We start from the raw sequence: 22,560 nt of genomic DNA on the forward strand, positions 1-22,560 counted from the left end.
CATAGCCAGAATGATTTTGCAGTGCATGGTGATCGAACAGGTTTCCTGTTATATTCATCAGAGGTGTAGGGAGGGTCTGTGAATCCAAAAAAATAGTAATTATACAGATGATTAAAAAAACATGCACATGACAGTATTCATACCTTGGTTTTTGTGGTAAATGTGAATGAAAAAAACTATTTTGATATTGGTTTTCATACACCTACCTTGTCCATAATGTAGAGGCCTATGGGATTTTCATTGAAGAGGTAAGGGAGGAGGATGGTACATGTGATCTGCATAACATACGAATACCAATTGACATACCTTTGTATGCCTGCAGACACAGACACAAAAGTGAGCAGTTCAGTCATCTGCACCCAATACAGCTGGCCTTCAACATATTCTTATAGCATACATATTCTTACCTCTTTGTTGATTGATATCAATTGAATTGTATCCATTTTCTGTTTTAGAAAGATTTGCACAAATATGAAAAGATAGATGGTATCATCATAAAACAATATCAATTTAGACCATATAAGGGACAACCCTTACCTTAAATTGAGGAGATCTTTACATTTTTCAGTTAAGTGCCTGCACCTGCTGTCCTTTCAAATTCAAATCCAAATGTTTCAGTTGGGCAGTTAGGTTCCTGCAAGAACCCCCACCAACTAATGAGGTTCCTCGATGAACCCCACCTCCTATGGAGTTCTTGGAAGAACCTTTTGGGGGCAATTTTCAGTGCCAAGAACCCTAAGGTTCTTCGAAGAACTTTGAGGATCTTAGAAGAACCCTTGTTGAACCCCTAATTTTTAGAGTGTAGTGAGAAAATAATTGAGTTAATGAAAGTTGCCACATGACAGTTATCTCACGAATGTCCTGTGCTCAAATCACAGCAGCCCCAAAATACACAAACTCAGGCACTTCTTCTTATCAATACTTTCATTTGACAATTTGGATGACTCGAAGATGAATGTCTGCACTAGTTGATGATGAATGTCTGCACTAGGGGTCCCGTGTGGCTCATTTGGTAGAGCATGGCGCTTGCAAAGCCAGGGTTGTAGATTCGATTCCCACGGGGGACCAGTACTAAACATTTATGCACGCACTACTGTAAGTCACTCTGGATGAGAACTTCTGCTAAAATATGTAAAATGTAGTGCTGCAGGTGCACAAAAAGTGAAGGTGAGCAAAAACTCTCACAGCACACTGACCAAGTGAGTACTTCAATACCCAGTGCAGCAAAGTGTTTTTCAGATCAGTGTTAATGATTCTCAAAAGGAAATGCTCAATAATGGTATGACACTCGACTGCCGCCATTTCATGTTGATGTGTAATAATTGCAGATCTGGTGATAAAATGGTTGCCAGTATCGCTCCTGGGGTCTGTGTCTATGTGTTATTGTTGTAGGGGGTGGTGGAGTACTGACATGTTGTTATGGCTTTAGCAATGGTGCAGCCAGGCAGACTGCCAAAAACATTGGCAAAGGAACAAGGGACGGGCCTCCAGGGACTTTCCAAGACTTTGTGCTTTGTGTGGTAAAATAACAAACATTCATCATACCACAATAAAATGTGCTCATGTACACACGTGGCTCAGACAACACTAAAAAGCAAAGGTGTGGACTCAGTCACATGACTTGGACTCGAGTCTTTGACATGAGTCACAAATTTGATGACTTGAGTTGATAGAAAATAAAACAACTTGAGACTTGACTTTGACTTGGAGCCTCAAGACTCAGGACTCGGTTTAGACTTGAGACTGATGACTTCAAATTATCTGGCCAGATTTTGTAATGTTTTGTCACTCATTTTGTGGCACAAAGTCTCCGTGGATTAGGCTACTCTCTACGCAGCCAGAGACAGTATCACACTTGAAAAAAAAACGGATCGGCTAGTGAAACGCACACTTGGCCCTCTGATTGGACCAGCAAACTGTCAATCAACACAGGTCGAGTGACCTACAGTAGCACAGTGAGAATTTTTTGGGGGGTCGTGAGTGTGAAACTGAATGGGAAAAATACATACAAAAATCATACATATTTTAATAGGCTAGATATTTATTTTTTAGTTATTTTTATTTCACCTTTATTTAACCAGGTAAGCCAGTTGAGAACAAGTTCTCATTTACAACTGCGACCTGGCCAAGATAAAGCAAAGCAGTGCGATAAAAACAACAACACAGAGTTACATATGGGGTAAACAAAACATAAAGTCAAAAATACAACAGAAAATATATATACAGTGTGTGCGAATGTAGTAAGTTATGGAGGTAAGGCAATAAATAGGCCATAGTGCAAAATAGTTCCAATTTCGTATTAACACTGGAATGATAGATGTGCAAAAGATGATGTGCAAATAGAGATACTGGGGTGCAAATTAGCAAAATAAATAACAATATGGGGATGAGGTAGTTGGGTGGGCTAATTTCAGAATGGCTGTGTACAGGTGCAGTGATCGGTAAGCTGTTCTGACAACTGACGCTTAAAGTTAGTGAGGGAGATAAGAGTCTCCAGCTTCAGAGATTTTTGCAGTTCATTCCAGTCATTGGCAGCAGAGAACAGGAAGGAATGGCAGCCAAAGGAGGTGTTGGCTTCGGGGATGACCAGTGAGATATACCTGCTGGAGCACAGACTACGGGTGGGTGTTGCTATGGTGACCAGTGAGCTAAGATAAGACGGGGATTTGCCTAGCAAGGATTTATAGATGACTTGGAGCCAGTGGGTTTGGCGACGAATATGTAGTGAGGGCCAGCCAACAAGAGCGTACAGGTCACAATGGTGGGTAGTATATGGGGCTTTGGTGACAAAACGGATGGCACTGTGATAGACTACATCCAATTTGCTGAGTAGAGTGTTGGAGGCTATTTTGTAAATGACATCGCCGAAGTCAAGGATCGGTAGGATAGTCAGTTTTACGAGGGCATGTTTGGCAGCATGAGTGAAGGAAGCTTTGTTTGCGAAATAGGAAGCCGATTCTAGATCTAACTTTTGATTGGAGATGCTTAATGTGAGTCTGGAAGGAGAGTTTACAGTCTAACCAGACACCTAGGTATTTGTAGTTGTCCACATACTCTAGGTCAGACCCGCCGAGAGTAGTGATTCTAGTCGGGTGGGCGGGTGCAAGCAGCGTTCGGTTAAAGAGCATGCATTTAGTTTTACTAGTGTTTAAGAGCAGTTGGAGGCTACGTGTAACCGGCACTGTACTGCACGGCTGTATCTCTGCGTTGTGTGTGATTGATTGGGACTATAGACGTGGACTTCGGAGATCAGGCTGTTTTAATGAATCAGAATTCTCTCTGCATCCAAAAGAAAATACAAAACATTTGTAGAGCACAAATATGTTCTGCCCATTGTCGCCTCTTTCTCTCAGTGCATCAAAATTATTTTTAGAATACAAAAATGAGTACAACCTCTCTTTATAATGTATCAACACATAACATAAATTTTACATAGATAAAACCACATACCTGCATCCAAAAGAAAATACAAAACATTTGTAGAGCACAAATATGCTCTGCCCATTGTCGCCTCTTTCTACAACATAGACGCACAATACAAAGGACTGGAATCAGTCGAGGAGCTAGCCATCGTTCACACATACAATACCTTAGCTAGCTAGTAACCACATGTTGAATTCAGAATGTTAATATCATCCTAAAAAGTACAATTACAATTGCATCTTAACAATACCATCCACTCATGAGTAAACTCTAAATATACAACATTATTCATGAACAAAACACTGTGTGTATGACTTTGTGCTTGAAGGAATCTAACTTTTCTAGAGACGACAGAAAAAGCGTGCCTACCTCTCATAGTGCATCAAAATTATTTGAGCACGAGCACGCAGGGCAAAACGTAAGTACACACTTCCCTATTCCCAGAATGCAGGCATGCATAATAACAAATCAACATGCTATATTAATATATGAACATGGTGAAATTCACAAAGTACTTTAACAAATGTTACATACGGAAGGAGTGTTGTATGGCGTTGAAGCTTGTTTGGAGGTTTGTTAACACAGTGTCCAATGAAGGGCCAGATGTATACAAAATGGTGTCGTCCGTATAGAGGTGGATCCGAGCGTCACCAGCAGCAAGAGCGACATCATTGATATACACAAAGAATAGAGTCGGCCCAAGAATTGAACCCTGTGGCACCCCCATAGAGACGGCCAGAGGTCCAGACAACAGGCCCTCCGATTTGACACATTGAACTCTATCTGAGAAGTAGTTGGTGAACCAGGCGAGGCTAGAGAAACCAAGGCTATTTAGTCTGCCAATAAGAATGCGGTGGTTGACAGAGTCGAAAGCCTTGGCCAGGTCGATGAAGACGGCTGCGCAGTACTGTTTTTTATTGATCGCGGTTATAATATCGTTTAGGACCTTGAGCGTGGCAGAGGTGCACCCATGACCAGCTCGGAAACCGGATTGCATAGCGGAGAAGGAACGGTGGGATTCGAAATGGTTAGTGATCTGTTTGTTAACTTGGCTTTCAAATACTTTCGAAAGGCAGGGCAGGATGGATATCCCCCTTTGAAGAGGGGGATGACCGCGGCAGCTTTCCAATTTCTGGGGATCTCAGACGTTACGAAAGAGAGGTTGAACAGGCTAGTAATAGGGGTTGCGACAATTTCGGCGGCTAATTTTAGAAAGAAAGGGTCCAGATTGTCTAGCCCAGCTGATTTGTAGGGGTCCAGATTTTTCAGCTCTTTCAGAACATCAGCTGTCTGAATTTGTGTGAAGGAGAAGCGGGGGGGGGGGGGCATGGGCAAGTTGCAGCGGAGGGTGCAGAGCTGGTGGCCTGGGTAGTGGTAGCCAGGTGGAAAGCATGGCCAGCCATAGCAAAATGCTTGTTGAAATTCTCGATTATTGTAGATTTATCGGTGGTGACAGTGTTTCCTAGCCTCAGTGCAGTGGGCAGCTGGGAGGAGGTGCTCTTATTCTCCATGGACTTTACAGTGTCCCAAAACTTTTTGGAGTTAGTGCTACAGGATGCACATTTCTTTTTGAAAAAGCTAGCCTTTGCTTTCCTAACTGATTGTGTATATTGGTTCCTGACTTCCCTGAAAAGTTGCATATCGCGGGGGCTGTTCGATGCTAATGCAGTACGCCACAGGATGTTTTTGTGCTGGTCAAGGGCAGTCAAGTCTGAGGAGAACCAGGGGCTATATCTGTTCTTAGTTAGGAATTTTTTGAATGGGGCATGCTTATTTAAGATTGAGAGGAAAGCACACAGAACAGAGGAGGAGTAGAATAAGGATACGGCTAAAGGCTTTAAGTACTAGTCTTCTAGTGCGTTGGGTACAGAGAAAAAAAGGAGCAGATTTCCGGGCGTTGTAGAATAGATTCAGGGCATTATACAGACAAGGATATGGAAGGATATGAGTACAGTGGAGGTAAACCTAAGCGTTGGGTAACGATGAAAGAGATAGCATCACTGGAGGCACCGATTGAGTCGGTCTCCGCGTGTATGGGGGGTGGAACAAAGGAGCTATCTAAGGCAGGTTGAGCTGGGCTGGGGGATCTACAGTGAAATAGTCAAATAAGAAATAACCGAAACAGCAATAAGCAAGGCATATTGACATGGGAGAGAGGCATAAAGCAGTCAAAGGTGTTATTCGAGAGAGCTAAGACAACAGCTGGTAATGGCGACAAAGTTTGGGCTGAGGCTAAACATAAACAGGATGCGGTAACGTATAAAGGAACAGTCCAGCAGGCATCAGCTGTATAGCTGAGTTATCATAAGGTCCGGTGAACAGCAATAGGAGAATTCGGAGGTAGTTCGGGGGCTGCTACAGCACTGGCGAGCAAAAGGCCACGGCTTGCGTGTGCTAGCGGGCTGGGGCTAGCAGATGGATCTTCGTGGTCGACGTCGTAACGGGAAGCCTGTTGAAACCACATCAGACGATTTCGTCGGCAGACCAGTCGTGTTGGATCGGCGGGGCTCCGTGTCAACACTAGGAGGTCCCGTCCGGTTGACAGAGAGGTAGATAGCCGGGAGATGGGCCTGGCTCGAGGCTAGCTCAAGGCTGATTAGCCAACAACAGCATCCATTTGGTTGCCGCTAGCTAGTTGCGGTGATCCGGTGTTAAAGGTCCAGTGATTCAGTGATTCCGGCAGAAAAACCAATATGTTCTGGGTCGATAACGTGCTGTGCAGACAGTGCAGACTGGCCGATAATAGTCCAGGCTAGAGCTGGCTGGTAGGTAGTGCAGGCCACGGACAATGGTGAAAAACAGCTAACGGTGGCTAATAGCAAGTAGCTAGTTAGCTGGCTACTCCCGTCCGGTAGACAGAGAGGTAGATAGCCGGGATATGGGCCTGGCTCGAGGCTAGCTCAAGGCTAACTGGTGCTTGCTTTGGGGGCAGTGGTGATTAGCCAACAGCAACATCCATTCGGTTGCGGCTAGCTAGTTGCGATCCGGTGTTAATGTCCAGTGATTCAGTTATTCCGGCAGAAAATCCAATGTTCTGGGTGAAAACCGCTAACGGTGGCTAATAGCAAGTAGCTAGTTAGCTGACTAGCTAGTTTCAACTGGAGATTCTAGATAAAAGGTAAGTCAATAATAGAATCCGTTCCACATTGAGTGAGGCGGGTTGCAGGAAATTATATTTTGTAGAAGGATGAAAAGTGTGATAGGGAAATATGTACGAAAATACAAAAAATACAAAAAACAGGCTATTTACACGGACACACAACAAAGAACACGACCGCACTGCTACGCCATCTTGGATATATAGCCTACCATTTGTATGTTATATTTATACCTTTGTTTTTTGATCTGGTTACTAACTTAGGGCTACGGCATTGCACCAAATTCTTGTAATCTTTTCTTCAGAACCAAGAAATGGTGCGTCTTAGCTGTTGACCAATGACCAGTCATCAGTATTGGTGCACAAAGGCGGTCGCACATATCCAGATTAGTGACCAGAAAGCACCTACGTTAATATTATCCATATAAAATTCAGTTTAGCAATCTGCTACTGGATCATCTTTGCCAGAACAATAGGCTGGTGATTTCATTGATCATAGGCCTAGTTTGGGTTGGGTTATAGTTATATACCTCAGTGGTGGTACTGGCTATACAGTGGGGGAAAAAAGTATTTAGTCAGCCACCAATTGTGCAAGTTCTCCCACTTAAAAAGATGAGAGAGGCCTGTAATTTTCATCATAGGTACACGTCAACTATGACAGACAAAATGAGATTTTTTTTCTCCAGAAAATCACATTGTAGGATTTTTAATGAATTTATTTGCAAATTATGGTGGAAAATAAGTATTTGGTCAATAACAAAAGTTTCTCAATACTTTGTTATATACCCTTTGTTGGCAATGACACAGGTCAAACATTTTCTGTAAGTCTTCACAAGGTTTTTACACACTGTTGCTGGTATTTTGGCCCATTCCTCCATGCAGATCTCCTCTAGAGCAGTGATGTTTTGGGGCTGTCGCTGGGCAACACGGACATTCAACTCCCTCCAAAGATTTTCTATGGGGTTGAGATCTGGAGACTGGCTAGGCCACTCCAGGACCTTGAAATGCTTCTTACGAAGCCACTCCTTCGTTGCCCGGGCGGTGTGTTTGGGATCATTGTCATGCTGAAAGACCCAGCCACGTTTCATCTTCAATGCCCTTGCTGATGGAAGGAGGTTTTCACTCAAAATCTCACGATACATGGCCCCATTCATTCTTTCCTTTACACGGATCAGTCGTCCTGGTCCCTTTGCAGAAAAACAGCCCCAAAGCATGATGTTTCCACCCCCATGCTTCACAGTAGGTATGGTGTTCTTTGGATGCAACTCAGCATTCTTTGTCCTACAAACACGGCGAGTTGAGTTTTGAGCAAAAAGTTATATTTTGGTTTCATCTGACCATGTGACATTCTCCCAATCCTCTTCTGGATCATCCAAATGCACTCTAGATTTTTGCTCACCGTTCTTGTGATCATTTTGACCCCACGGGGTGAGATTTTGCGTGGAGCCCCAGATCGAGGGAGATTATCAGTGGTTTTGTATGTCTTCCATTTCCTAATAATTGCTCCCACAGTTGATTTCTTCAAACCAAGCTGCTTACCTATTGCAGATTCAGTCTTCCCAGCCTGGTGCAGGTCTACAATTTTGTTTCTGGTGTCCTTTGACAGCTCTTTGGTCTTGGCCATAGTGGAGTTTGGAGTGTGACTGTTTGAGGTTGTGGACAGGTGTCTTTTATACTGATAACAAGTTCAAACAGGTGCCATTAATACAGGTAACGAGTGGAGGACAGAGGAGCCTCTTAAAGAAGAAGTTACAGGTCTGTGAGAGCCAGAAATCTTGCTTGTTTGTAGGTGACCAAATACTTATTTTCCACCATAATTTGCAAATAAATTCATAAAAAATCCTACAATGTGATTTTCTGGATTTTTTTTCTCAATTTGTCTGTCATAGTTGACGTGTACCTATGGTGAAAATTACAGGCCTCTCTCATCTTTTTAAGTGGGAGAACTTGCACAATTGGTGGCTGACTAAATACTTTTTTCCCCCACTGTATGTCTAAAGATAGCTGTAACATCGCACAACCTTCAACACTTATGGGATGAAGATGTAACATATTCTGTCGAATTAATTACGATATTTATGAGGAAGAAAAAGGCTACAGACAGCTTTCCATTCGATCCTGCAACCTCCGCTGCATACAGGTAGGACATATGATCCTGCTTGCTCTGAAGTTCAAATGTGACATGATATGCCTCGTTGATATTGACTGTCAACATGAATGACTTTCAGCTCAAAATGAAGTTGTAAAACACAGTTTATTTCTGTATCTTGCTTTTTGAAAATCCATCAACTGCGCGCGTGCATGTACGTGCGCGGGGGTTGCAAGCTTTGAACCACTCCCTTTTCGGGGTCAGGGGTCAAAAAGTTTGGGAACAACTGATTTAGTGAACAGATTGCTGATTTGCTGGTATGTCAAAGTTACTTGAACTTGATAAGTGAGTTATGAAGCTTGCATTTGGAATTTGTTGTTAAAATTAATTATTACATAATCAAAATGTGTTGTAGACAAAATAATGAAAAGGGCAGTCTGGTAGCCTCTATAAATAGACAAAGATTTCCTGACCTTTGGACTATAAGGCACTAAGCATAGTTCTGAGACATTGTGCATCAGTTTTCACATCCCAGATCTCAGAACTGTTTTGTACTGAATATTTTTTCAAAACCCATTAAGGTCCTCACCATAAAGATACATAATGTACAGAGTATAAAAATCCTGAGACATTTGTAAATTAGTTTTTGTAGGGGGGTGCAATAGCAGATAGAACCTTATGCCTCTGAAATTTCAATCTGGGTTCAGCCATAAGGTTAAATCTGACACTTCTGATTTAGACATGTTCCATTTTTAAGAAGACTGTTGCTATTTGAATACATAAATGATAGAATAACACTATTTTACCAAAATAGAGTCAGAACACATCATCAAATACCATAAGAAATGTATTATGATCATTAGACAAATTACTGTCATCACTAAACAATGATTTGACATCAATTACTTTAAGATTTCTGACAGTGTTGTTTTTTTGCTTGCTTGCTATTATTGCTGGCTAGACTAGCCCATACTAGACATGTGTTTTGATTGGTCCGTCTGTATTTGTTCAGGCTTGTGATTGGATTGCAGATATAACCTTATAGCACCAAGTTCAAATGGGTTTATGTAGATAGAACTTTCTAGTTGTTAATTTTTTCACTTAAAATATACTTTAAAAAAATACAATTTTACAGACATATGAAGAACCATCTAAATATCTATTTGTTATATGTGACTAACTCATTTATGCCAAAAATGTCAGATAGAACCTAATAGTCCCAAGGTCTTGATTTGTAGTTGAACAAGTCATTGTATGTACAGTGGCATGCGAAAGTATTCACCCCCCCTGGCATTTTTCCTATTTTGTTGCCTTACAACCTGGAATTAAAATTGATTTTTTGGGGGGTTTGTATCATTTGATTTACACAACATGCCTATCACTTTGAAGATGCAAAATATTTTTTTATTCTGAAACAAACAAGAAATAAGACAAAAAAACAGAAAACTTGAGCGTGCATAACTATTCCCCCTCCCAAAGTCAATACTTTGTAGAGCCACCTTTTGTAGCAATTACAGCTGCAAGTCTCTTGGGGTATGTCTCTATAAGCTTGGCACATCTAACCACTGGGATTTTTGCCCATTCTTCAAGGCATAACTGCTCCAGCTCATTCAAGTTGGATGGGTTCCGCTGGTGTACAGCAATCTTTAAATCATACCACAGATTCTCAATTGGATTGAGGTCTGGGCTTTGACTAGGCCATTCCAAGACATTTAAATGTTTCCCCTTAAACCACTCGAGTGTTGCTTTAGCAGTATGCTTCGGGTCAGTGTCCTGCTGGAAGGTGAAGCTCTGTCCCAGTCTCAAATCTCTGGAAGACTGAAACAGGTTTCCCTCAAGAATTTCCCTGTATTTAGCGCCATCCATCATTCCTTAAATTCTGACCAGTTTTCCAGTCCCTGCCGATGAAAAACATCCCCACAGCATGATGCTGCCACCACCATGCTTCACTGTGGGGATGGTGTTCTTGGGGTGATGAGAGGTGTTGGGTTTGCGCCAGACATAGCATTTTCCTTGATGGCCAAAAAGCTCAATTTTAGCCTCATCTGACCAGAGTACCTCCTTCCATATGTTTGGGGAGTCTCCCTCATGCCTTTTGGTGAACACCAAACGTGTTTGCTTATTTTTTTCTTTAAGCAATGGCTTTTTTCTGGCCACTCTTCCGTAAAGCCCAGCTCTGTGGAGTGTACGGCTTAAAGTGGTCCTATGGACAGATACTCCAATCTCCGCGGTGGAGCTTTGCAGCTCCTTCAGCGTTATCTTTGGTCTCTTTGTTGCCTCTCTGATTAATGCCCTCCTTGCCTGGTCCGTGAGTTTTGGTGGGCGGCCCTGTCTTGGCAGGTTTGTTGTGGTGCCATATTCTTTCCATTTCTTAATAATGGATTTAATGGTGCTCCGTGGGATGTTAAAAGTTTCAGATATTTTTTTATAACCCAACCCTGATCTGTACTTCTCCACAACTTTGTCCCTGACCTGTTTGGAGAGCTACTTGGTCTTCCTGGTGCCGCTTGCTTGGTGGTGCCCCTTGCTTAGTGGTGTTGCAGACTCTGGGGCCTTTCAGAACAGGTGTAAATATACTGAGATCATGTAACACTTAGATTGCACACAGATGGACTTTATTTAGCTAATTATGTGACTTCTGAAGGTAATTGGTTGCACCAGATCTTATTTAGGGGCTTCATAGCAAAGGGGGTGAAAATATATGCACGCACCACTTTTCCGTAGTTTATCTTTTAGAATTTTCTGAAACAAGTAAATTTTTTCATTTCATTTCACCAATTTGGACTATTTTGTGTATGTCCATTACATGAAATCCAAATAAAAATCAATTTAAATTACAGTAAAATAGGAAAAACGCCAAGGGGGATGAATACTTTTGCAAGGCACTGTATAGATTTTTTAGAACTTGACATGAGACTTGTCTTGGAAAAACTAGACTCGACTTGAGTTGCTCTTAGAATGCACGACTTGGACTTGACTCGAGACTCGACCTGTTCTACTTGGGACTCGACTTGACACTTGGACCTTGTGACTTGAGACTTCTTTGTGACTCGAATAATAGTGACTTGGTCCCACCTCTGCTAAAAAGTAAGAAAAAAGCTTATGCACAATAAAAATACCAGGAAACATTTTATTTCTAAGCCAACGCTTAGGCTACACTTCGCCACAAAATGGCTGCAGACAAGTCTGTCACACTGATACTACACTTAGACAAAAGTATTCACAACAATAGATATGGAAGTGTACAGGAAATGTAACACAAGCGTCAGATTAAATTAGAGGTGGTTTAGCGAGAGGTTAAAATGTTTAATAGATGATTTATTCTCTTGGATAGGCAATATAATAAACCTTTGCTCCAGAACATAATAAATGGTTTTATAACGTGGGTCACTCACTGCCCTTCTATTTCTTAATCAAACATTTCCTCTTCTTTTTTTACAAAATCAAATCAAGTGAGGGGAAGAATACAATCAAATCTAATCAAAACCACCCATACAAGATAACAAACACCAACAGAAGTGTCCATCTCTTATAAAATAAAACAAACATATTCAATATAATTATATTAAATATTATATTAAACTATATTCAATATCTACATCAATTTGTGATGTACATGTGATTTACAGTATATTGGGAGGTTGTGAGTATTGGTCAGAGAGAGAAAATGACATCACTATTTACAGTTCAAACAGTAGCATTTCTTTGGTCAATGTGGCACATAGCCGCGGGAAGTAGTTTGGGAGAGTGGGTGCTGCGATTCTTTTTTTGGAGGGGGGGATGTTGACAAAAACGTTTTGTCTGTGCTGCAGACGGCTATATCGATCCGCTAATACAGGGCTAGTAAAGCCCCCCCCCCCCCCCCCCCCCTTTAAAAAATGTATTTAGACATTTTTTCACAACGTATTTTATTGTATTTTTTCACTGGGTGCAGCACCCTCAGCACCCCTACTTCCCATGGCTATGATGTGGCATATCATCTTCCGTGAAGAGCCTCTCTCTTAGTTTGTAGTAGCTCCCCTTCCTGTCCATCAACTCCTGGTGAGTGCCCTGCTCCAGGACGGTTCCCTGGTCAATCAGAATGATCTGATCTGCCCTCTCGATGGTCTTCAGCCTGTGAGCGATCACCAACAGGGTCTGGGAGGGGCAGCTAGCCAGGGCCTCCTGGACCTGAGACAAGGAGCACAGATATGTGAAACCGCTTGCAAGCGCTATCCCTATTGAGAATGTAAATGCTAGCTACTGTATAGCTACGTAGTACATGTATGTGAAACCGCTAGCGCTAACCACATTGAGAGTATGAATGATGGAAGGCTAAAGCTATCTAGTTTATGTGAGGAGGGATGCCGTACCATGTGTTCGCTCTCAGTGTCCAGTGCGCTGGTGACCTCGTCCAGGATGAGGACCTGTGGCTCTCTGATCAGAGCTCTGGCGATGGCGATACGCTGCTTCTCACCGCCGGACATCTGACTACCTCGCTCTCCTACATCTAATAGATGGACAGACAGTACATTTATTGAGTCTCTCCTTGTGGTCATCCATCAGTGGCATACACACACCGACAGTTTATTAGGTACACCCATCTAGTATCAGGTCGGACCCCCCTTTGCCTCCAGAACAGCCTGAATTCTTCGGGCATGGATTCTACTGGGTGTCGGAAACGTTCCACAGGGATGTTGGTCTATGCTGACGTGATGGCATCACGCAGTTGCTGCTGATTGGATGGCGGTACATTCATGCTGCCAACAGCCCATTCCATCTCATCCCAAAGATGGTCTATTGGGTTTGGTCAGCAACAATGTTCAGATGCGCTGTGGCGTTCAATCGTTGCTCAATTGGTATCAAGGGACCTAACGTGTGCCAGGAAAACATTCCCCACAACAGTACACCACCGCCACCATCCTGTACCATTGACACCAGGCAGGATGGGGCCATGGACTCATTCTGCTTACGCCGAATACTGACTCAGCCATCAGCATGACACAACAGGAACTGGGATTCGTCGGACTAGGCAATGTTTTTCCACTCGTCAATTGTCCAGTGTTGGTTATCGCGTGCCCACTGGAGCCGCTTCTTCTTGTTTTAAGCCGATAGGAGTGGAACCTGCTGTGGTCGTCTGTGCGTTCCAAGATGCCGTTCTGCACAGCACTGTTGTACTGCGCCGTGATTTGTCTGTTTGTGGCCAGCATGTTATCTTGCACGATTATTGCCATTCTCCTTCGACCTCGCTCATCAACGAGCTGTTTTCGCCCACAGGACTGCCACTGACGATCATACCATGCTCAAAGTCGCTTAGGTCACTCGTTTTGCCTATTCTAACGTTCAATCCAACAGTAACTGAATGCCTTGATACCTGCCTGCCTGTTTTATATAGCAAGCCACGGCCAAGTGACTCACTGTCTGTAGAAGCAATCAATTTTTGTGAACGGGGTGGTGTACCTAATAAACTGGCCGTGTTTAATATTCCTATTTGCCATTGATCATGGGCCGGTGTACCTGTGTCGTAACCCTTCTCCAGTTGGCTGATGAAGCTGTGAGCATTGGCTCTGCGAGCAGCTTCCTGTACCCTCTCCAGAGAGCAGTCTGCCAGGCCGTAGGCAATGTTGTCCTTGACGGACCCAGAGAACAGAACAGGCTCCTGGCCCACCATGGCTACCTGGTACGGAAAAACCAATCCGGGAAAAACCAATCACCAATCAGCCAATCAATGTTAATGCAATGTTTCTTCTTCTGCAAAGATTTCTATTAGGGAATAATGTTGGTAGCTAATGCTGCACGCTACAGTTATCTTACTGTGCTCTCTAGAGATTATATTATAAATTATAATATCTGTGTAAGAGTAGATGTATTACTTTGCTGTCCAGGTGTGTAGTTAGTGGTTCTGGTAGCTTTCTATATTACCTTCCTGTGTAGGTATTGGTGCTGGTAGCTGTGCAGTGGCTGACCGTCCAATAGGATCTCTCCCTGCTGAGGCTGATAGAACCTCTCCAGCAGACTGACACAGGTGCTCTTCCCCCCTCCTGACGGCCCCACCAGAGCAGTCAGCTGACCCGGCCTCAGCTCCAGAGAGAAGCCCTAACACAAGCAGAGAGCCAATGACATACTACCTCAGCAATGGGTACATGCGAAGGCAAAAACGTGGTGACGAAGAAACTGCCAGGTAGGGTTGCTTAATGTTTCCAGACTTTTACCACCCTCCTCCCAGGTGAGCCGTACCTGCAGTACTTTGCGTTCTTGGCGGGTGGGGTAGGAGAAGGAGAGGTTGTGGAAGTGGACGTGTCCAGTCAAGGTCTCTGGTTGGAGGGTTCCCGTTGTGCTGACCTGGGGCTCTCTGTCCAGGTACTCAAACACCTTACCAGCTGCCCCCACCGAATTCAGCATGTCGCCAAAGCTGTAAATCAAAGTCTGAAAGGGCAGGGGGCAGATTTATGATTCAGAATTGAGTCATCATAACTCAATAAACATCTTTGTTTGGACTCTACATTTTCAACAGTAACTACAGTGAGGTAAAAAAGTATTTGATCCCCTGCTGATTTTGTACATTTGCCCACCGACAAAGAAATGATCAGTCTATAATTTTAATGGTAGGTTTATTTGAACAGTGAGAGACAGAATAACAACAACAAAATCCAGAAAAACGCATGTAAAAAATGATATAAATTGATTTGCATTTTAATGAGGGAAATAAGTATTTGACCCCTCTGCAAAACATGACTTAGTACTTGGTGGCAAAACCCTTGTTGGCAATCACAGAGGTCAGACGTTTCTTGTAGTTGGCCACCAGGTTTGCACACATCTCAGGAGGGATTTTGTCCCACTCCTCTTTGCAGATCTTCTCCAAGTCATTAAGGTTTCGAGGCTGACGTTTGGCAACTCGAACCTTCAGCTCCCTCCACAGATTTTCTATGGGATTAAGGTCTGGAGACTGGCTAGGCCACTCCAGGACCTTAATGTGCTTCTTCTTGAGCCACTCCTTTGTTGCCTTGGCCGTGTGTTTTGGGTCATTGTCATGCTGGAATACCCATCCTCACCCAAGATTTGACGGTACATAGCCCCGTCCATCGTCCATTTGATGCGGTGAAGTCGTCCTGTCCCCTTAGCAGAAAAACATCCCCAAAGCATAATGTTTCCACCTCCATGTTTGACGGTAGGGATGGTGTTCTTGGGGTCATAGGCAGCATTCCTCCTCCTCCAAACACGGCAAGTTGAGTTGATGCCAAAGACATCGATTTTGGTCTCATCTGACCACAACACTTTCACCCAGTTCTCCTCTGAATCATTCAGATGTTCATTGGCAAACTTCAGACGGGCCTGTATATGTGCTTTCTTGAGCAGGGGGACCTTGCGGTGCTGCAGGATTTCAGTCCTGTGTTACCAATTGTTTTCTTGGTGACTATGGTCCCAGCTGCCTTGAGATCATTGACAAGATCCTCCCGTGTAGTTCTGGGCTGATTCCTCACCGTTCTCATGATCATTGCAACTCCACGAGGTGAGATCTTGCATGGAGCCCCAGGCCGAGGGAGATTGACAGTTCTTTTGTGTTTCTTCCATTTGCGAATAATCGCACCAACTGTTGTCACCTTCTCACCAAGCTGCTTGGCGATGGTCTTGTAGCCCATTCCAGCCTTGTGTAGGTCTACAATCTTGTCCCTGACATCCTTGGAGAGCTCTTTGGTCTTGGCCATGGTGGAGAGTTTGGAATCTGATTGATTGCTTCTGTGGACAGGTGTCTTTTATACAGGTAACAAACTGAGATTAGGAGCACTCCCTTTAAGAGTATGCTCCTAATCTCAGCTCGTTACCTGTATAAAAGACACCTGGGAGCCAGAAATCATTCTGATTGAGAGGGGGTCAAATACTTATTTCCCTCATTAAAATGCAAATCAATTTATAACATTTTTTACATGCATTTTTCAGGATTTTTTTGTTGTTATTCTGTCTCTCACTGTTCAAATAAACCTACCATTAAAATTATAGACTGATAATTTCTTTGTCAGTGGGCAAACGTATTTGTTCAGGCTTGTGATTGGATTGCAGATATAACCTTATAGCACCAAGTTCAAATGGGTTTATGTAGATAGAACTTTCTAGTTGTTAATTTTTTCACTTAAAATATACTTTAAAAAAATACAATTTTACAGACATATGAAGAACCATCTAAATATCTATTTGTTATATGTGACTAACTCATTTATGCCAAAAATGTCAGATAGAACCTAATAGTCCCAAGGTCTTGATTTGTAGTTGAACAAGTCATTGTATGTACAGTGGCATGCGAAAGTATTCACCCCCCCTGGCATTTTTCCTATTTTGTTGCCTTACAACCTGGAATTAAAATTGATTTTTTGGGGGGTTTGTATCATTTGATTTACACAACATGCCTATCACTTTGAAGATGCAAAATATTTTTTTATTCTGAAACAAACAAGAAATAAGACAAAAAAACAGAAAACTTGAGCGTGCATAACTATTCCCCCTCCCAAAGTCAATACTTTGTAGAGCCACCTTTTGTAGCAATTACAGCTGCAAGTCTCTTGGGGTATGTCTCTATAAGCTTGGCACATCTAACCACTGGGATTTTTGCCCATTCTTCAAGGCATAACTGCTCCAGCTCATTCAAGTTGGATGGGTTCCGCTGGTGTACAGCAATCTTTAAATCATACCACAGATTCTCAATTGGATTGAGGTCTGGGCTTTGACTAGGCCATTCCAAGACATTTAAATGTTTCCCCTTAAACCACTCGAGTGTTGCTTTAGCAGTATGCTTCGGGTCAGTGTCCTGCTGGAAGGTGAAGCTCTGTCCCAGTCTCAAATCTCTGGAAGACTGAAACAGGTTTCCCTCAAGAATTTCCCTGTATTTAGCGCCATCCATCATTCCTTAAATTCTGACCAGTTTTCCAGTCCCTGCCGATGAAAAACATCCCCACAGCATGATGCTGCCACCACCATGCTTCACTGTGGGGATGGTGTTCTTGGGGTGATGAGAGGTGTTGGGTTTGCGCCAGACATTTTCCTTGATGGCCAAAAAGCTCAATTTTAGCCTCATCTGACCAGAGTACCTCCTTCCATATGTTTGGGGAGTCTCCCTCATGCCTTTTGGTGAACACCAAACGTGTTTGCTTATTTTTTTCTTTAAGCAATGGCTTTTTTCTGGCCACTCTTCCGTAAAGCCCAGCTCTGTGGAGTGTACGGCTTAAAGTGGTCCTATGGACAGATACTCCAATCTCCGCGGTGGAGCTTTGCAGCTCCTTCAGCGTTATCTTTGGTCTCTTTGTTGCCTCTCTGATTAATGCCCTCCTTGCCTGGTCCGTGAGTTTTGGTGGGCGGCCCTGTCTTGGCAGGTTTGTTGTGGTGCCATATTCTTTCCATTTCTTAATAATGGATTTAATGGTGCTCCGTGGGATGTTAAAAGTTTCAGATATTTTTTTATAACCCAACCCTGATCTGTACTTCTCCACAACTTTGTCCCTGACCTGTTTGGAGAGCTACTTGGTCTTCCTGGTGCCGCTTGCTTGGTGGTGCCCCTTGCTTAGTGGTGTTGCAGACTCTGGGGCCTTTCAGAACAGGTGTAAATATACTGAGATCATGTAACACTTAGATTGCACACAGATGGACTTTATTTAGCTAATTATGTGACTTCTGAAGGTAATTGGTTGCACCAGATCTTATTTAGGGGCTTCATAGCAAAGGGGGTGAAAATATATGCACGCACCACTTTTCCGTAGTTTATCTTTTAGAATTTTCTGAAACAAGTAAATTTTTTCATTTCATTTCACCAATTTGGACTATTTTGTGTATGTCCATTACATGAAATCCAAATAAAAATCAATTTAAATTACAGTAAAATAGGAAAAACGCCAAGGGGGATGAATACTTTTGCAAGGCACTGTATAGATTTTTTAGAACTTGACATGAGACTTGTCTTGGAAAAACTAGACTCGACTTGAGTTGCTCTTAGAATGCACGACTTGGACTTGACTCGAGACTCGACCTGTTCTACTTGGGACTCGACTTGACACTTGGACCTTGTGACTTGAGACTTCTTTGTGACTCGAATAATAGTGACTTGGTCCCACCTCTGCTAAAAAGTAAGAAAAAAGCTTATGCACAATAAAAATACCAGGAAACATTTTATTTCTAAGCCAACGCTTAGGCTACACTTCGCCACAAAATGGCTGCAGACAAGTCTGTCACACTGATACTACACTTAGACAAAAGTATTCACAACAATAGATATGGAAGTGTACAGGAAATGTAACACAAGCGTCAGATTAAATTAGAGGTGGTTTAGCGAGAGGTTAAAATGTTTAATAGATGATTTATTCTCTTGGATAGGCAATATAATAAACCTTTGCTCCAGAACATAATAAATGGTTTTATAACGTGGGTCACTCACTGCCCTTCTATTTCTTAATCAAACATTTCCTCTTCTTTTTTTACAAAATCAAATCAAGTGAGGGGAAGAATACAATCAAATCTAATCAAAACCACCCATACAAGATAACAAACACCAACAGAAGTGTCCATCTCTTATAAAATAAAACAAACATATTCAATATAATTATATTAAATATTATATTAAACTATATTCAATATCTACATCAATTTGTGATGTACATGTGATTTACAGTATATTGGGAGGTTGTGAGTATTGGTCAGAGAGAGAAAATGACATCACTATTTACAGTTCAAACAGTAGCATTTGGGAGAGTGGGTGCTGCGATTCTTTTTTTGGAGGGGGGGATGTGGAGGGAGCTGAAGGTTCGAGTTGCCAAACGTCAGCCTCGAAACCTTAATGACTTGGAGAAGATCTGCAAAGAGGAGTGGGACAAAATCCCTCCTGAGATGTGTGCAAACCTGGTGGCCAACTACAAGAAACGTCTGACCTCTGTGATTGCCAACAAGGGTTTTGCCACCAAGTACTAAGTCATGTTTTGCAGAGGGGTCAAATACTTATTTCCCTCATTAAAATGCAAATCAATTTATAACATTTTTGACATGCATTTTTCAGGATTTTTTTGTTGTTATTCTGTCTCTCACTGTTCAAATAAACCTACCATTAAAATTATAGACTGATAATTTCTTTGTCAGTGGGCAAACGTACAAAATCAGCAGGGGATCAAATACTTTTTTCCCTCACTGTACATATTTATGTTGTATTCCCTAACATGTATATTTTCAGTCTCTATAGCAACTTTTACATTATGTAAGTAGCCTTGCACAAGCCTTAGCTTGTGCAACCCGGAACAGCTCATAGGGCAAGAGCCTATCTCCTGATTCTGTAGCGTGAGGAAGCTTGATGTACAAGTACACCCCCTGGACAGGACGCTAGTCTATCACAGGGCCTTACCCTCAATCTATCGCCATAATGCTGAGTGCCAAGCAGAGACGCATCCGGCCCCATTTTTACAGTCTTTGGTATGACTCGGCCGGGGATCGAACTCACAACCTTCCAATCTCAGGGCGGACACTCTAACCAGAAGGCCACTGAGTTGGAAAAAGCTTTTGTCTCGCTGTGGATGATGGGACAGAGGGATGCACAAATATATAGTAGCATTAGTGTACCCTGATATTGTCTGCCAGGTCAGACTGGTAGAGGATGAAAGAAACCAGGTTCCCGGTGCTCATCTGTCCTCGCTGGATAAACAGTCTGCCATAGTACAGCATGGCCACCTGCATTACCAGCGCTGTTAGCTTTAACACACACACACAGAATGTGATGAGTACGTACACTGAAGATCACATCAGAAGTATTCAACTCTTCTGAGCATAAGGGGACAGGGAGTGATCCCTGCATACTCACTCTTCTCAGGAGCACATAGACTGCACTGATGGTGTCCCGCCTTGTCTTGAGATTGTGGGTGTCCATCAACCTGTCGTCATAGCGACCAGCCTCACTCCGCTCGGTGTTAAAGCTTCGTACGGTCCGGATTCCTGCTACTGTTTCCCCCGCTGCCTCATTCGCCCTGGCCATGGAGTCCTGCACTTCCTTAGAGAGCCTCTGAGGAACAGTCAATCCACAATAACATTTACTAGACTCTATTTTATAAGGTTACCCAGTACATTTAGCAGTCACCACTGTATATTCACACCAAAAATAAAAAAGAGGTAATTTCAGGGCCTTCTGCATTAGATAATTTCAGCTAATCATTTCAGGGTCTGCAGGGACCAATAGATCATTTCAGGTCCTTCTGTTCTGTTCACAAGTGACTGATAATACCTCGTAATAGTTGTCATAGATGCTCTGCAGCAGGCCAATGATGGGTGTCTCCATCAGCATGAGCAGAGTCAGCTTCCAGGAAAGGCTCATCATGAGCCACAGCATACCCACGGTCTTAATGAGGGTCCTCAGAAGGACGTTAACGTTCAGGGCCACCGCCCGGCCCATCTTAGTGGTGTCTGTGGACAGCCTGGATGTGATGTCACCTACCAGTGTTCAGAGGTTACAGGATTATTGTCGCAACTTCGTCCAATAACCAACGAGCAAAGAAGTAAAAAACTGGAAAATTCATTTCAGGTACAGTAATGTCATAAACAAACAAAGTTGCCACTTGATCCAGATAGACAACAGATTGCACACTGATCATACTTTCGGATCACCATCATAAATCGTGTCTCTACCTGTCTTGATGGTCTCAAAGAAGCCGATCTCCTGCTTCACCAGGGCCCCAAACAGCTCTACTTTAATTCTGCAGGTGAAGCTGTTGATAGCACACATAAAGAGGCCTCCACGACAGCCTGCACTCAAAGAGCTGCAGCAAACAGACAGCATAAGCTACAGGTGTGTTAAAATAATCAATATGATGTTCACATCGCAGTGGAGAAGTCAGTGTAAGTAACATTGTTAAACCATACAAACTAAAATGTTGATTGTGCGATATTGATGGAGACCGTAGTGGTCTGTTGTATCTACTTACCTTCCCAAAGAGTAAAGCCCCATGAGGATGATAGTTGTGAGAAAGTCATTCCACTTGTACTGGGTGCCCAAGATGTCAATGACTTTTCCTGTGTAGAATGGGATGAACATTTCACCTGAAAACACACACCACCACCAACATTATCATCTTCATCATCCTCATCTTCTTCTTATACTTCATCATATAATAGGCCTTTCTGTAATTTTGTTCCAGTACATTTAGCTTCATAGCTAAGGCTATGTTAGAGTTTACACTTCCTCTTCCAATGAACTGTGGGGAGGTCAAAATAATGAAACTGTCTACCAAATCTATTCATTTTTAAATGTTGATTACTTCTATTTTCCATTATCAATCACCTCATGATAAGACAATACATTATTTTATAAATTTTTGCTAACATATGATGGGGTTCCCTGGGTCGCCGGTTTTCCTGGGCGGGGGTCCCTGGGCAAGAAAAGTTTGAAAACCCTGGGCTCGCCTACTCACAGAGGACAGCCAGTGACAGGAATATAAACGCCACAATCAAGAGGAGGGTGTCGGGTCTGCAGAAGATGAGTACTCTCATGAACAGAACTCGTGCCTTCTGCGTCTTCTCTTTCCCGTTACTTGCTCCATTGCTGTCAGGGAAGGTTGTCTCCCAAAATAAGGCTGCTGCACCTGCTGCCGTGGTACATAATAGCCACAAACTTGGACCCCCCAACGATCCATACGCGCTCTCCGTTGAACTTCCATGCAGCATCAGTAGCCCAGTCTCGTAGACCGGGGCAAGGAAACAGTGCACCACTAACCAGCGCTTTAATACTGGTTTTATCGATCCTAGTGTTAGTAGCGATATACCGAGTAGTAGAACTAATCGAATCCCCGCTACAACCCATAGACGCAACTGACTTCCGAAAGCATCAAAAGTTCTTGGTCCAGTTTTGGAAATAGATGCGCCAAAACCCAGTGCGCAAAATGTGGATATGTCAATGCATAGACATACAACCATAGCGGACACGCACGTTCTAAGCATCCTTTTTGTCGTCTATAATTTG

The 22,560-nt window shown here is 42.9% G+C and overlaps 1 protein-coding gene across 1 annotated transcript; it reads right to left on the minus strand.

Annotated features, from left to right (window-relative positions):
• Positions 1-12,557: 12,557 nt before the first annotated feature.
• On the minus strand, positions 12,558-22,560 carry LOC311132483 (antigen peptide transporter 2-like; the record flags this gene model as incomplete). Its single annotated transcript, XM_084165768.1, has 11 exons — positions 22,013-22,560; positions 21,527-21,641; positions 21,231-21,361; positions 20,830-21,035; positions 20,413-20,610; positions 20,175-20,303; positions 14,826-15,014; positions 14,511-14,684; positions 14,106-14,265; positions 12,962-13,098; positions 12,558-12,779 (listed from the first exon to the last, which is right to left on the minus strand). Exons 1-11 carry the CDS (start codon positions 22,536-22,538, stop codon positions 12,558-12,560), a joined length of 2,187 nt encoding a protein of 728 aa, XP_084021894.1. The 5' UTR covers positions 22,539-22,560.

Source organism: Coregonus lavaretus (genome assembly GCF_964263955.1).
Source record: "Coregonus lavaretus genome assembly, chromosome: 7".
In the NCBI taxonomy this organism is placed as follows: Eukaryota; Metazoa; Chordata; class Actinopteri; order Salmoniformes; family Salmonidae; genus Coregonus; species Coregonus lavaretus.